The sequence below is a fragment of the Mirounga angustirostris genome, unplaced genomic scaffold, assembly GCF_029215605.1.
Source record: "Mirounga angustirostris isolate CCGP_5_RB_7025 unplaced genomic scaffold, mMirAng1.0.hap1 SCAF_3, whole genome shotgun sequence".
Classification (NCBI taxonomy): domain Eukaryota; kingdom Metazoa; phylum Chordata; class Mammalia; order Carnivora; family Phocidae; genus Mirounga; species Mirounga angustirostris.
This window is the reverse complement of record NW_026991711.1, coordinates 183,915,304-183,928,163: the sequence shown is the minus strand read 5'-3', so window position 1 is coordinate 183,928,163 and position 12,860 is coordinate 183,915,304. Positions and strand designations below refer to the sequence as shown.

The 12,860-nt window shown below is 43.6% G+C and overlaps 2 protein-coding genes across 2 annotated transcripts in view; one reads left to right on the top strand and one right to left on the bottom strand.

Annotated features, from left to right (window-relative positions):
- The window catches only part of COL4A3 (collagen type IV alpha 3 chain), a 127,826-nt gene extending 118,524 nt beyond the window's left edge, over positions 1–9,302 (bottom strand). The window contains exon 1 of the mRNA XM_045867844.3: positions 9,063–9,302. Within this exon, the coding sequence (XP_045723800.1) occupies positions 9,063–9,149 (87 nt within the window). The 5' untranslated portion in view covers positions 9,150–9,302. The remainder of the gene's footprint in view (positions 1–9,062) is intronic.
- A 325-nt stretch (positions 9,303–9,627) lies between these two features.
- COL4A4 (collagen type IV alpha 4 chain) overlaps positions 9,628–12,860 on the top strand; it is a 122,272-nt gene continuing 119,039 nt past the window's right edge. The window contains exons 1-2 of the mRNA XM_054505988.2: positions 9,628–9,875; positions 11,510–11,673. The gene's annotated coding sequence lies outside the window, so the exon portion shown is untranslated. The remainder of the gene's footprint in view (positions 9,876–11,509; positions 11,674–12,860) is intronic.

The following is a 12,860-nucleotide window of genomic DNA, read 5'->3' as shown; positions in this document are numbered from 1 at the left end:
TCCCCCTGCACCTTGAGGGACCCTTTAGAGTCCTTACCAAGGCTGGCACAGTTCTCAGATGATAATGTACCCAGGAATGGAATCTCCTGGGGAACTGATCAGTATGCAGATTTTAGTTGGGGTGGGCTTGGGGAAGGGCTCAACATGACATTCTGCCTTCCTAACTAGCACCCACCAGGAGAGGAAGCTGGTGCTGTGGGTCCCATGAGTGAGGAGTTCTTCACCTCCTCTGGGAGAGCCTTCGCTGGGTTTCATTCTTCCCTGGCTTGGAATGCTCTCTGGCCCGGGACCTGTCAGCTAGGACAAGGGCTCTTTGGCCCAGCTTTAGCTTCTGGCCCTGGGCCTCACAGCCACATTTGGCAAATTCAAACCCGTCCCAGTGAGGTTGAAGCGAGGATGACAGAGACACATCAACAAGAAGGAAAGAACATTTTCATCACATCTCTTTACATGTGGGCCCGTTACCAAGTTACAGTGTGAATTCATTACTCATCCATTATTAATGCAACAACTGTCTTGTGAATAGCATAAATATACTATATTGTCTCTTTTTTGTTAAAATATTAATTTGTTAAGTGCAAACATTAAAATTATAGGATGATCACCCACATGCTATCCTGTGGATTTATTTCAGCTTACCCAGGGAGCAATTCCCCTGCTTAATTAGCACAACCACCATGAGCCTGTCCCCCTCTGGAGCACCCTGCCTCCCTGCTTCCCATCCCCTACCCCACCTCTAGTAAAATACCCAGTATATGTATTCCCTCATGGTGAGTAAATAAACTCAGCATTTTCTTTTTCTTTTTCTAAAACTTCTGTTGGTCTTGGTTTTATTCTTTGACAACCCAGGAGCCATAACATCAGAAGCATCTCACCTCTCTTCACTCTTGAGAGGCCTTGGCCTGAATCACATTCCTCAGTGCTTCCCACATTCCTCAGTCTCCATATAAGGCTGTGAGTCATTTCGTCAGAAAGGTTTTCCCCAAGGACCTCTAGCTAAGGTAAATGCTCTCCTCCATCACCACATTATTCTCTCCTAGCAGGTACCCCAATCTACGGTTATATGTTTGTTTACTGAGCTGCTGTCTCTCTCCCCTATTCCCCTGGACACCCAACTCCACCATGGCCAGGGATGCAGACTCTTCATCAGTGAATCTCCAGTACCTAGCCCACATGCCTATGTCCCTGTCCTATTATCTCCTTCCTGCTTTTAATAATAATAATAAAATAATTGTAGCTAGATGACAAGAGCTGTGGGTCCTGGTGAGTAGTTTATCTGCAATAAATATGGTACTATAGTTATATATAACTATTACTTTAAGAAAAGCAGAGATTCTTTTGGAAGTAACTTGCTTAAAGGAACACTAAACCTCTTGCCTGGCTAAGTTGTAGTGATAACTTAGTTTATAGTTTAAGATGAAAGGCAAGTTGGTTTCCAATATATTTCTCCTTTTCTCCTTTCCTTTTGCCAAATGATCACTGTTTTGTGATGTTCTTTCAACTCCTCAGGTACACAACTTACTCATATTTTGATACTGGAGCAATATGACTAAAAGTATACAAAGTAATTTGTGCAACTTTAAGCATTGTAGCCAAGGTCAACCATCTTAACTTTCTGGAGAAAAAGTTGCACAGATACTTAGGCACAATCCATGCTGATTTATTGTCTTTAACTGAAGTTTGTCATCTTGACAACGTGCTTATTTCCTATGGCAAATCAGCAAACAAAATGTGTTCCATTCAGAGATATGATCTTATGGACAACATCTCCCTCTCATATCTGGACACCACATATATGGGTCTGAGCTATCGAAGATGGTAGCCCCACGGGGCTGTAGACACTTGAAGTGTAGATACTCTGAAGTAGGATGTTCTAGAAAGGCAAAATAGATAGCAGATTTTGAAAACTTACTATGAAAAAAAGATTGTAAAATATCTACTAGTGTTTTTACTAGTGATTACATGTTGAAATGATAAAGTTATGGATGTGTTGGCGTAAGTGAAATATATTCAAGTTAATTTTACCTGTTTCTTTTTATTTTTTAATGTGGCTACTGAGAAACTTAAAATTACATATGTGGCTCATTGGTATGCCTCACGTTTTTCTATTGCATAATGTGGACACCGATGTTCATTTATCTGAACTTATGAAACCATGTAAGGTGGAAAAATGATAGAACCAATATACTTTCCTTCAGTCTTGGCTAGAAAATGTATCTGAAGCCAGAGGTCTTAGCTGGCAGATGCACAAGGAAGCCCAGGAAGGCTGAAAAGACTGACATGGGTGCTTTCAGAAGACAAGAGCCAGCGATGATACCTTGGGAGATAAACATAGAACTCAGAGTGAGAGGCTTTCTTATCTGATTTTTAGAGATGAAGACATCTCAGAGGGATTATGTAACTGGTCAAGGCCACGGTGGGAGGCCTGAGAGGGAAAATGTCTATTCTGTTAAGAAGTTGATATGATCTCAGTTTCCTTATTTTCTGAAACTGAAAACAGAGGTGAAATAAATAACTTACAGTGAAAGTCTGTTATGATTAAAAAGTCTAGGCGGGGGCCAGATATATACTTTGTAGAACAAAAACACTCTGGGCACCATGTGCTTTCACTGATCTTGGAAAATCTTTTACTCCATAGTGGATGGACGCTTTTTGGCTGAAGGCCACAGCATGAGTATGGTCAGATGCACACGGATGAAGGACCACAGGGCATTTGCAAGCCAGACAGCTCTGTTGTTGGAATCGGACACTGAATTTGAGGGTTTTCATCAATTGCAATATTTGACAAAGTTACCCTTACTCATAGTTAACACTAGACAGTTAAGGCTGTGCTCTCCATAACAGGGAAATTTTATAAGGGAAATGCAAAGACAGATTTCATTTAATTCAGTTTTTCCAAGGATCATGTCTGAAAGCAAACTAGTTATTATAAGCCCAGAGAAATGCTCAAGGAGGAAGGCCCGCCTCAGAGAGGTTGAGGAGGCTGAGAGAGAAAGCTGGTGGCTTTGCTGTTGTTGGCCTTGACCCCCACCTCATCTAATGGAAGTCAGAATGTTTGGAGGAAATGGGCAGTGGGAGGGTCTGGAGGAGGGCGGCCCTGAGAAGACAAAAGGAAACATGTTTGGGGCCCTCCATCCTCCCAAACCATTACGATGTAAGTCTATTCTAATGGGAAAAAATTCTTCTGGGAGCCACAGAACTACTTTGTTCTTTTTTTTCCTCCCAGGGCAGAACAGCTCCAATCTGTGAGCAATGAGGTGAATGGAGGGGGTGGGGCAGGCTGATTGATGACAGAGGAGGCTTTTATTTCCCTAAACTTCTCATTCACATGGTCTCCCCATGGGTGATAATAGAAGACACATAGAAATCATAGAAAAACAATGAGAAGGGGATTGGGTATAAAATGAGTATGTGTAAAATGATTAAAAGCATAAGATGGAGGGGGAAATCTATAAAAAAAAAAAGGCAAAAAAACAAAACAAAACAAAACAAAAAACCCAACCCCAGACAGACTTAGACTCCAAAAAGGACTCCTAGAGTAGTCACTGAAATTAAAATTTAATGAATAAAAATAATTATAGTTAACATTTATTGAATGATTACTCTGTGACAGGCATGGTAAAGAATGCGTTATGTGTATCAAATCACTGAATCCTCATAAAATCCTGAGCTCTGTCTCTTACTTCCATTTTAAGATAAAAAAATTGAGACAAAAAATGTAGAAGCTGGTAATGAATAGATATGGGGTTATAAACCCAGTTGAACGGTTCCATCCAGAGTTCTTTTTCATTACTGAAAATTACAATAGATTGAACAAGCTACTGAAACTTACAAACAGCAGAAGAGAGAATTAGAAATTGAAAGAAAGATGTGAGGCAGCTTCATAGACGTGGGAGAAGCAGTGCCTGGGACAGAAGCTGGATATGCTACCCCTGGGTCTCAAGTCCATCTGAGGATTGGTCTCATGGAGAGGCTGGGTGAACCTCTGCATTTCTAACCAAGTTCTTCTGTGAGGAGAAGAGAAGTTATGCAATGGCTCCCATCACCCACGGGTTAAAGATGTGCCCCACAGGGGTTAATACCCTCCATCTAAAGGACAACAGGGAACCATGAGTGGAGTCTAGAGAAACCATAGACTGTTTCATGTGCAAAGTCTGTGGTCAAGCTGGCAGCTGGGGTAAGTCAGTGGCCATAGCCCACGAGCAAGGTGGGGCCCAGAGGATCCGAGTGGCATATGAAAGGTCTCCGTTATAAGAAGTTAGGAGAATTGGAGGAGAAGACGAGAAAGTCCAGGATGCATCCTAAGAATGCCAGGAGTAGAGATAGCGGGAAAGGAGAAGTATAAAAAGGGGATATCTGAGAATTTTGAAGATTTGATGAAAAATATAGACTCTCAGATTAAATATCCACTGAGTAGGATACATAAGAAATACATGGGCACAGGTAATTTTAATAACATGATTAAAAAATCTTGACCTAATTGAGATATATATATCTATCTTTGAGGCCAGAATATCATCTCTATCATAATTTCATAAAAAAAAGATTAACTAGAAAAATCTCCCTATGTTTGGAAATTAAGAAATAAGTATCTAAATAACCCATAGGGTGAAGAAATCAATTAGAAAGGATTCTGAACATAATTATGCTAAAATAGTGCTTGTTAAAATGTGTGTGTGTAGTTAAAGCAGTATTTGGGGGAAGGTTTTTAGCCTCAAATGCATTTGAAAGATTCAAAGTTGCTTATGTAAAGTCAAAATACAAAATTCAACCAGTTTGCTATATCTTTGATAGTTAGGCTATTAAATTTTGAAAAAAAAAATTTACAATTGTACTGAAAATATCTGAAAAATTAAAGAAACAGAAAACTCTAAAACATAGTGAGAAGTGAAAGCCCTAAATAAACGGACCCATAAATGAATACAAACAGACCTGTATATGAATGAGTGATTGGTACACATGTTTGCAGATATAACAGTGCAAAGCCCTGAGGGAAAGAATGCATTGTTTAATAAATAATGTTGGAACAATTTGTCATCTATATGGAAAAAGATAAAATCATATTCCTTAAGTAGAAAAAAACAATTCCAGGATTAAGAGTCCCAAATGTAAAAGAGTTAAATTGTAAAACTTTCTTTTTTTTTTAAGGTCAGAGAACATTTTTATACTCTTGGGGAAGAAAAGGATTACTTCAACAAGACACAAAACACAAAATATCAAGAAAACATGGATTGGTTTGAGAGTCTAGTGAAAAAAAAATTGTATGTTAAGGCACCAGTAACTAAATGAAAAGATAAACCAGAGAATGGAATGAAATCTTTGCTGCACACTTAAATGGCAAAAGTTTGGCATCCAAATACATAAATAACCCCTAATTATTAGCAACGAAAAGGGCACGGCCACAAGAGATCGATAGGCAAAGGGTTGTCCATGGAATTCACCCGGAGGTAAATCTAAACTGCCAATTAAAACATGAAAAGATCCACAAACTCACTAGTCAAAACAGGATCCTATTTTGTACTCATGAGCATCTAAACACACCAAATTTTGCTGAGGATGTAGGGAAACAGGTGCAACTCTTTTGGAGTCCATTTCACAATTCCTAATACAATTTAAAATATGCTTTCTCGCATAGCCCTCTTTGAATCCTGTGTAGGAATTCACAATCTAGTTGTCACAATGGCACCTATACAAAGATGTTACATTCCAACTTCCCGAAACAAGACCATGGAAACAAACTTCCTGTGTTTAGGGGGATGGAAAAATAAACTGTGCTTTATTTACATCCATATGTATGTGCATGAATCACATCTATATGTATCAACATGGATGAAATCCAAAACCGTTATATTGATTGATGCAAGCAAGCTCCAAAAGGTACCTATTAATGTGAAACCATTCATTGCATTTGAAGGACCACAAAACAATAGTATTTATTTTTCACTGTGACTAACACACACACACGCACACACACACAGTGTGTGTAAATACAAAACCATGCACAAAAGAGGGGGCAAAGAATGTGTGTATGACTTTTTGTATTCATGTACTGTTTTCCGTAAAGGGAGAGATGTTACTCTTATGTAACTTAATGTTGCTGTTACGTTACTTTTTGTTTGTTTGGAACGTTTCCCAGTTCAACTTACTTTTTCTTAAAATTTAAAATGAAATCAGTCGAGAAAGCATCTTCCCTAAAATGTAGCTGTTACTCAGCTTCTGATAGTTGCTTGCTGCATTTCTGCTCTGTCTGGAATTTTAAGGCAAAAAGAGGAAGTAGAAGCCATGTTTCAGACATGAACTTCACCTTCTGCAGCTATCAGAGAAGGAGCTCCCTCTAGCCGATCTATGGCCTGAGGCAACAAGCAATACGCTTCCCAGTTTCAGGTTGACCAGCTGGGCCTGGGAATAGCAATAAACCTGAGGATGCACTGAGCAGCCAGGCCTGGCACCACAGAGGGATTTCACTGACGGGACTTCAGAACAAATTGTGTGGGTGGACAGTTCCACCCTGTCTGAACTCAGAATGTGGGGTCAACACCACTACTACCTCCCTGGTTTGAGAAATTGCTAAAGTACAATTGCAGAAATTGAAAGCAAAATATGTTCTTAAGGGGCGCAGCCCCAAGATGATAGATACGATGGCCCAAAGGCTAAATTTAGCCTGCACGTGTACATTATTTGGCCCTGTGTTTGTTCAGCACTTTACAAAAAAACAAAAAACAAAAAAACCACAAAAAAACCACTGTGTGTTTTGCAAAGTTTTGACTTATTTGCTAACATCTAGAGTTTGAGAGATTTCTAATAGAAACTGGATCCATCCACTCCTCATCCCACCCCCCTTCTCTCCTGAAGAAAGCAGGGATTCTGGCATTGCTGAGCCTGAATTCTAGAATGCCAACAAATGGTTGGCCCTGAAGACGGCCCCCCACCCCACAGCCTGACTCATTCATTATCTCACCTGCTGGCCCCTCCAGGGCTTTCAACTCCCTCATTTTACAGAGGAGAAACCTGAGGCTCAGAGAGGTCAAGTGCCCTGTCCAGCACCAGAGTTACCTTGTGGAGGGAGGCATGCTGGCATCCTCTCGACCAGTGACCGGTTAACTTATGATTCCTTTTTTCTACACACATTTCATGGTTTCTAATGACAATTTTTATATAATTCAGTTGGTGCAATGGAAATGATCATTCTCATCAATTTTAACAAGAACTTGCTTCAAGCAATGATAAAAATAATACAATGGGTTAATTGTATTATCAGCAAGAAGGCATCAAGATTTGGCCAAACTCAAGACCAAAAAAAAAAAAAGTTACATGTAAAAAGTAATAAGGGAATATGACCATATAATTAAAAATTGGCATAATTAGAGTTTGTATGATCACAGAGCATCACTTTTCCAGGCTGATCTTTATGTACCCCTCATTTCCCAACACTTCCCCTACCTCTCCTCTTCTTTGGAGTCTAGAAGGATGTGCAAACCCTGCTCAGGACCTCTGCTCTGGCCTTCCCACAACATATACTTTCTTTAGGTTTTTTGCTTGTTGTATTTACTTGCTCTTGGATTAAAGTTGGTAGATAATCTACACCGACTTGGATGAGTTTAATATACCATACCCAGAAGTATTGAGTTGGGCATTCCTAGTCTATGCAAAGGGCATTTTTGTTGGAACCAGCTACATGAAGAGATTACATGGATTACAAAATCCCTTAGAATGTAAAACACTCAGTAACCTAAATGTAAATTGACAGGGGGATAGTTCAATTGACTTTGGCATATTCGTATACTGTGGAAAATCATGCAACAGGGCAAAAAGAAAAAGAGGTGACTGTATCTCACATACTAACATGGACAGATCCATAGGTTGCAAAAGGATGCATATAACATGGTATCGATTATGTTAAAAAAACACCAACACAACCATATGTTGTTTGTGGGTCTATTTGTGTGTACCTAAATGCATAGAAAATGTCCAGAAAGAAACATGAAGTGGTGAGTGGATGACCTTTGTTTAGATGGGAAGGGGGAGAAGAATAAGGATGCTCAAAGAGGGTTTTAGCTTCATCTTTCATGTCTTAATTTAAAAGAAAAAGTACTTAGATTACATATGGTCATAACACATATTTGTGTGACTGTTGACTTCCAATTATAGTCTCAATCATGAAGTTGTAAAACTGCTCATCTTTGGAAATGAAACTTATGCTACACTATTACCCACATTAACTTTTTAAGTGTATAAATCACAGACTCATCTGACAAGTTAAATTTTACTCTCACAAGTTCAAATCAAGTAAGTCAACTAGGAGTTGTAATAGTTTGGGGGACACCCAATTTATCTTTGCAAAGAATAAGAAATATGGAGTGCATTTAAATGAGTCTGGGATCTTTCAAATTATGAATCAAAATCAAAGTGACAGATAGCTTAATTCATCCTAACATGAGTTTTATTTCTAAGGTGCTAATAAGTTTTCAGTGATGGCATTAGCTTTTCCCAACAATAGTGATGGAACACTGGAGTCTGAGTTTTGACAAGGGGGAAACCGAGCCCCAGAGAGGTCAGAGTTCAGTGTGAGGTGACATCTAGGAAATGTCAGGGCTGGGACTCCCCCAGCCCTCCATGCTTTCTGCCAGGCTATGCTGCCTGCTCTGATTCACCAGTATGACATAGCATGTCTCTGTAGCTGGTGTTCTCATCCTTAGCCATTATCCCAGACCTACGTCTATATCTATCTACTATCTATCATCTATCTATCTACCATCCATCCATCCATCCATCCATCCATCCATCCGTCCATCTGTCCATCTATCATCTACCTCTGGAGGCCTTTCCCCAGGATCCCTGACTCAGAGGGAACCAGACAGGCTTGCTCCTCTCCTCTTCCACCGGCCTTCCTCCAGCGCATTCCACCTGTTACCCGGGCATGCCGGCCTGCACGCATCCCCAAGCCGCCCGCCCAGGCACCGGCGTGGAGCCCAAAGTCACGCACGCACCGGGCAGGGGCTCAAGGCCTGAGCCCCGCGCGTTCCCGGGACGAGGGGCTGGGCGTCGCGCCGCCCGTCGCTCACCTTGCCTGTCGTGGGCGCCGCCGCCAGGAGCACCAGGAGGAGCGGCAGTAGCAGCGCGGGCGGCCTGGGCGCCGTCCCGGGGCTCATGGTGGGCGCCCGCTCAGAGCCCCGGCGCGTCCAGTGACCCGCGGGCTCTGCGGCCACCGCGTCCCTTGCGCGACGCGGGCTGGGGAGCCTGGCTGTGAAGCTCGCCTCGCCAGCCCGCCCGGGGCGGGTTTTGTAGGGCTCAGCCACGCCGTCCGTCCCTCCCCACTGTTTTTGACTGTGACTCCAAGGGAGGGGAGAAGTGGCTCAGGTCCCGCCCTCGCGCCCCCCCCCTTCAACTCACCAGGCCATGTCCCTCCGACCTGGGCATCGTGCCCAGCGGGCGAGGAAAAAAAAACAACAACTGTGCGCTGCGGGGCAGGTGGGCGCGGATCCAGGGTGAGGGGTTCGGAGAGGATGCTCCCAAGGTCCCGGGGCCGAGGCGGGGCCGGGGGGCGCGGGTCGGAGGTGGGGAGTTTGGGGGTGTGCGCTGGGGAGGCGGCTGAGCGGGGCGGGGGGGAGTGGCCAGCGGCGGTGCCCAGATTAAGCGGCAGGCGCGCCGGGCGGCCGCACTCGAGCGGCCCAGCCTGCTGCCGGCTCCCGCGGCGGTGCCATCGCGCCGCTCTCGGCTTCTCAACCCGCCGCGGACTCGCAGCCGCCGCCCTGGGCGGTGGGAGCGCCGAGACCCGGCCGCCGCGGCGCGCGTGGGTCTGGGCGCGGCGGAGCCAGGAGGTGCGGCGCCGCGCGCGCTGCGACCAGGCGGCTTCCGGCGCCGAGGGTGGCTCCGAGGTAAGGCGCCCACCACCCAGTCTGGGCAATCGCTGTCCCTGGGCACCTGTCCGGGGTGGGGGGGGGGTGGGCAGTGGAGGAAGCGTGGCAACTGAGGGTGGGGCGCGCGGGGTGGCGCGCGGGGCTGGGGACTTGGGGTCCCGGGGTCACCAGGGGAGAGCTTGTCTGGCTCCCGGGCTTCTGTGCCCGGGCTTGAACTGGGCGCTGTGTTTTGATGAATTTGGAGGCTCGAGTTATCAGCCTGGCAGTCTGGGCACTCCGGAATGCCAAAAGCAAGAGGCAGCCGAGGGGAAAGAGAAAGCTCATCCTATTCTCTGCTGCGCTGAACTGGCTTTTCAGGGTAAATCTTATCTGCGGAAATTCAGAGGAAACCAAACGCCAACTCTGTTCAGGGTGCCTCCCTCCTGAGGGTGCCCTTCGCGGCGGCGCAGGACCTGGCTTGTTAGGGCGCTATTTTCAGAGCAGGGCTCCTGCCCTTTCTTGTGCCACTGACCACGTTGGCCCTGGGGAAACATTTAGACCCCTTTTCGGAATCATGTCATTAAATACACAAAATCACAGAATTAAATCAGAATCAGTTTTACTGGAATACAGGTATCAGTGTATTAAAGTCATGATATCGTGACAGATGTGCGACATTATTATCGCACTAAATACCTGCAGCTAACAACAGATCTGTCCAACACCTGTAATCGCAAACTAGTGTTGACAGCAAAACTAAAATGTGACGTGGAAACACCTACAGGTGCCCTCTCAAGAGCTGCCAAAACGATTGTAGTTTGTTGCCTATATTCATAACTGCATGAAATGCTGAACTTCCAGGAAAGGTTAGTGAAAAGAGACTGTACTTTTTGTTGCCATACAAGTTCACAGACCACCTGAATTCCATCTCCACCTTAAGGACCAATCTGCAGTAGTTGGTCATCAAGTACCATGTGTGAAATATGTGCTTTGGTCACTGATTGTGGAGAACCACTTGCTCGCAATTAGAATAGGGTCTATTACTATATTAGACCTACGTAGCTATGTAGGTAGGCAAAACCCTGACAGTGAATGAAGACAACTCCCCCCCTTTTTGGATGAGTGAATTTTACTGTCTTCCCTCTGTTTTTCATGCCAGCGATTGTTGACTGTGGCTATGCATTAGAATCTCCTAAGGAACCTCTAAAAACCCCGATACCCAATTCATCCCGAACCCATCACACCAGATCTTCCAATGGTAGGACTCAGGTGTGTTTAGAAGTTCCCTGGAGATTCCCATTTGCAGCCAAGTTTGAGACCTACCGTTTTACATGCATATTTCAGTTAGCTGAATTGAATTAGGGCCTCTCCTTTGTGGGAAAATCAAAAGGACATATATTAAACTCTCTATTAAGACTTAGGTGTGTTCAGGCCACAAATATTGCAGTGTGGGACGTAGTAGCTTCTCCCTATTGACAGGGAAACCTCTTATGGAAACTTGTCTTGTCACTCTTGTTAGATAGGACATCAGGTGCTCGGTTGATGAAATAAAAGTGTCCAAGAATTCCAAGTGTGATAATATTGCAAGACCTGGCATTACTTCCTAGAGGAAAAAAAGAAAGAAAACCCCTCAATGCTAGTGCTAAATATTTTTTATTTTTGCCGAATTCCAGAAGATCTCTCAATTTTGGTTTTTAATTGCTTTTTCCTGAAACCAAGTCATTTTGACAGAAGATCAGACTTGGCTTTATTAACTTTGAACTGGGAGGCAGCAGTCAACGGCAAGTCACTTCTGACGCTGCAACAGAGCAGGAAAGAACCCTGTGATGTAAACACGGTAAGGAGGAAGCAGTGGCGAAGAGCTTGGTCTCTGGGGTAGCCGATGGATTTTGAATCCTTTGCACACTTACTAGTATGAGCTAACCTCTCTGGTCTGGGGTCTTCTCTTCTGTAAAATGGGCCATAATCATAGCACCCACCGCCAGGAGTTGCAGGAATCCAGTGCAGTAATGCATTAGAAGCCCCCTGTCCAGGGTCTTCACAAAATAATCTTATCTTGGGATCTGATTCTCCAGTTGCATAAAGGAAAAGTGGGGGAACCTAATGAGAAATGGTGGCACAAGATGGAGATGCTCTTCTCAGCTCAGTAGGAAAGGGGTGATAGCCAAACATACCCCACCTGCTCCCTTGAGGTCAACCAACTACTAAGGCATCTAGAACCTTGTTACTTGGCATTCCTGGGAGCAGTAGCTTTGGCATCCTGGAGAGCTGGTTAGAAATGCGGAGTCTCAGGTACCACCCCAGACCCATTGATTCAGAGCCTGCATTCACCAAGGTCTCCAGCTGATCCTCCTCACATTAAACTTTGAGAAGTGGCTTGTCTAAAAGCCAAATTTCACCTCCCATTCCTCACCGCACTCCCCACCCCCCCGCATGCATACATTCCCTTTGGTACAGTGATGTATACTTGAAACTAATATAACATTCTAGGTCAACTATACATAAATATAAATAAAAAAGAATAGTCACACACACAAAATGTTTGGTACACTCACTAGGTGGTATTAGTAAACCGGAATTCTTGATTTTTTAAAAAATAGGCTTGGGGTCAAGAGAGTTGATTTTTCCACTGTTGTTTCTTTATTTTTCTATTTTTATTTTGTTTTTTTTTTTTCAATTTGTCTTTATTTTTTTAGTACATCACTAGTTTTTGATATAATGTTCAATGATTCATTAGTTGCGTATAACACCCAGTGCTCATCACATCACCTGCCCTCCTTAATACCCATCACCCAGTTACCCCATCCAATGTAATAAAGCAAAAGTAAAGTGGGGATGGTTCTTTTTGTCTGTACAAAGGACACAGAGACCTCTACGTTTTACAGTGATGGCAGATGAGGGTTTTTGAACCAAGCGAAGTGGCCATTGCCTCTGACAAGCTCGATATTATTATTTTGCTCCTTTTTCAAAATCTCAATATCATGTCTGTCTTCTACACAGTGCTTAAATGCATAGCATTTGCTT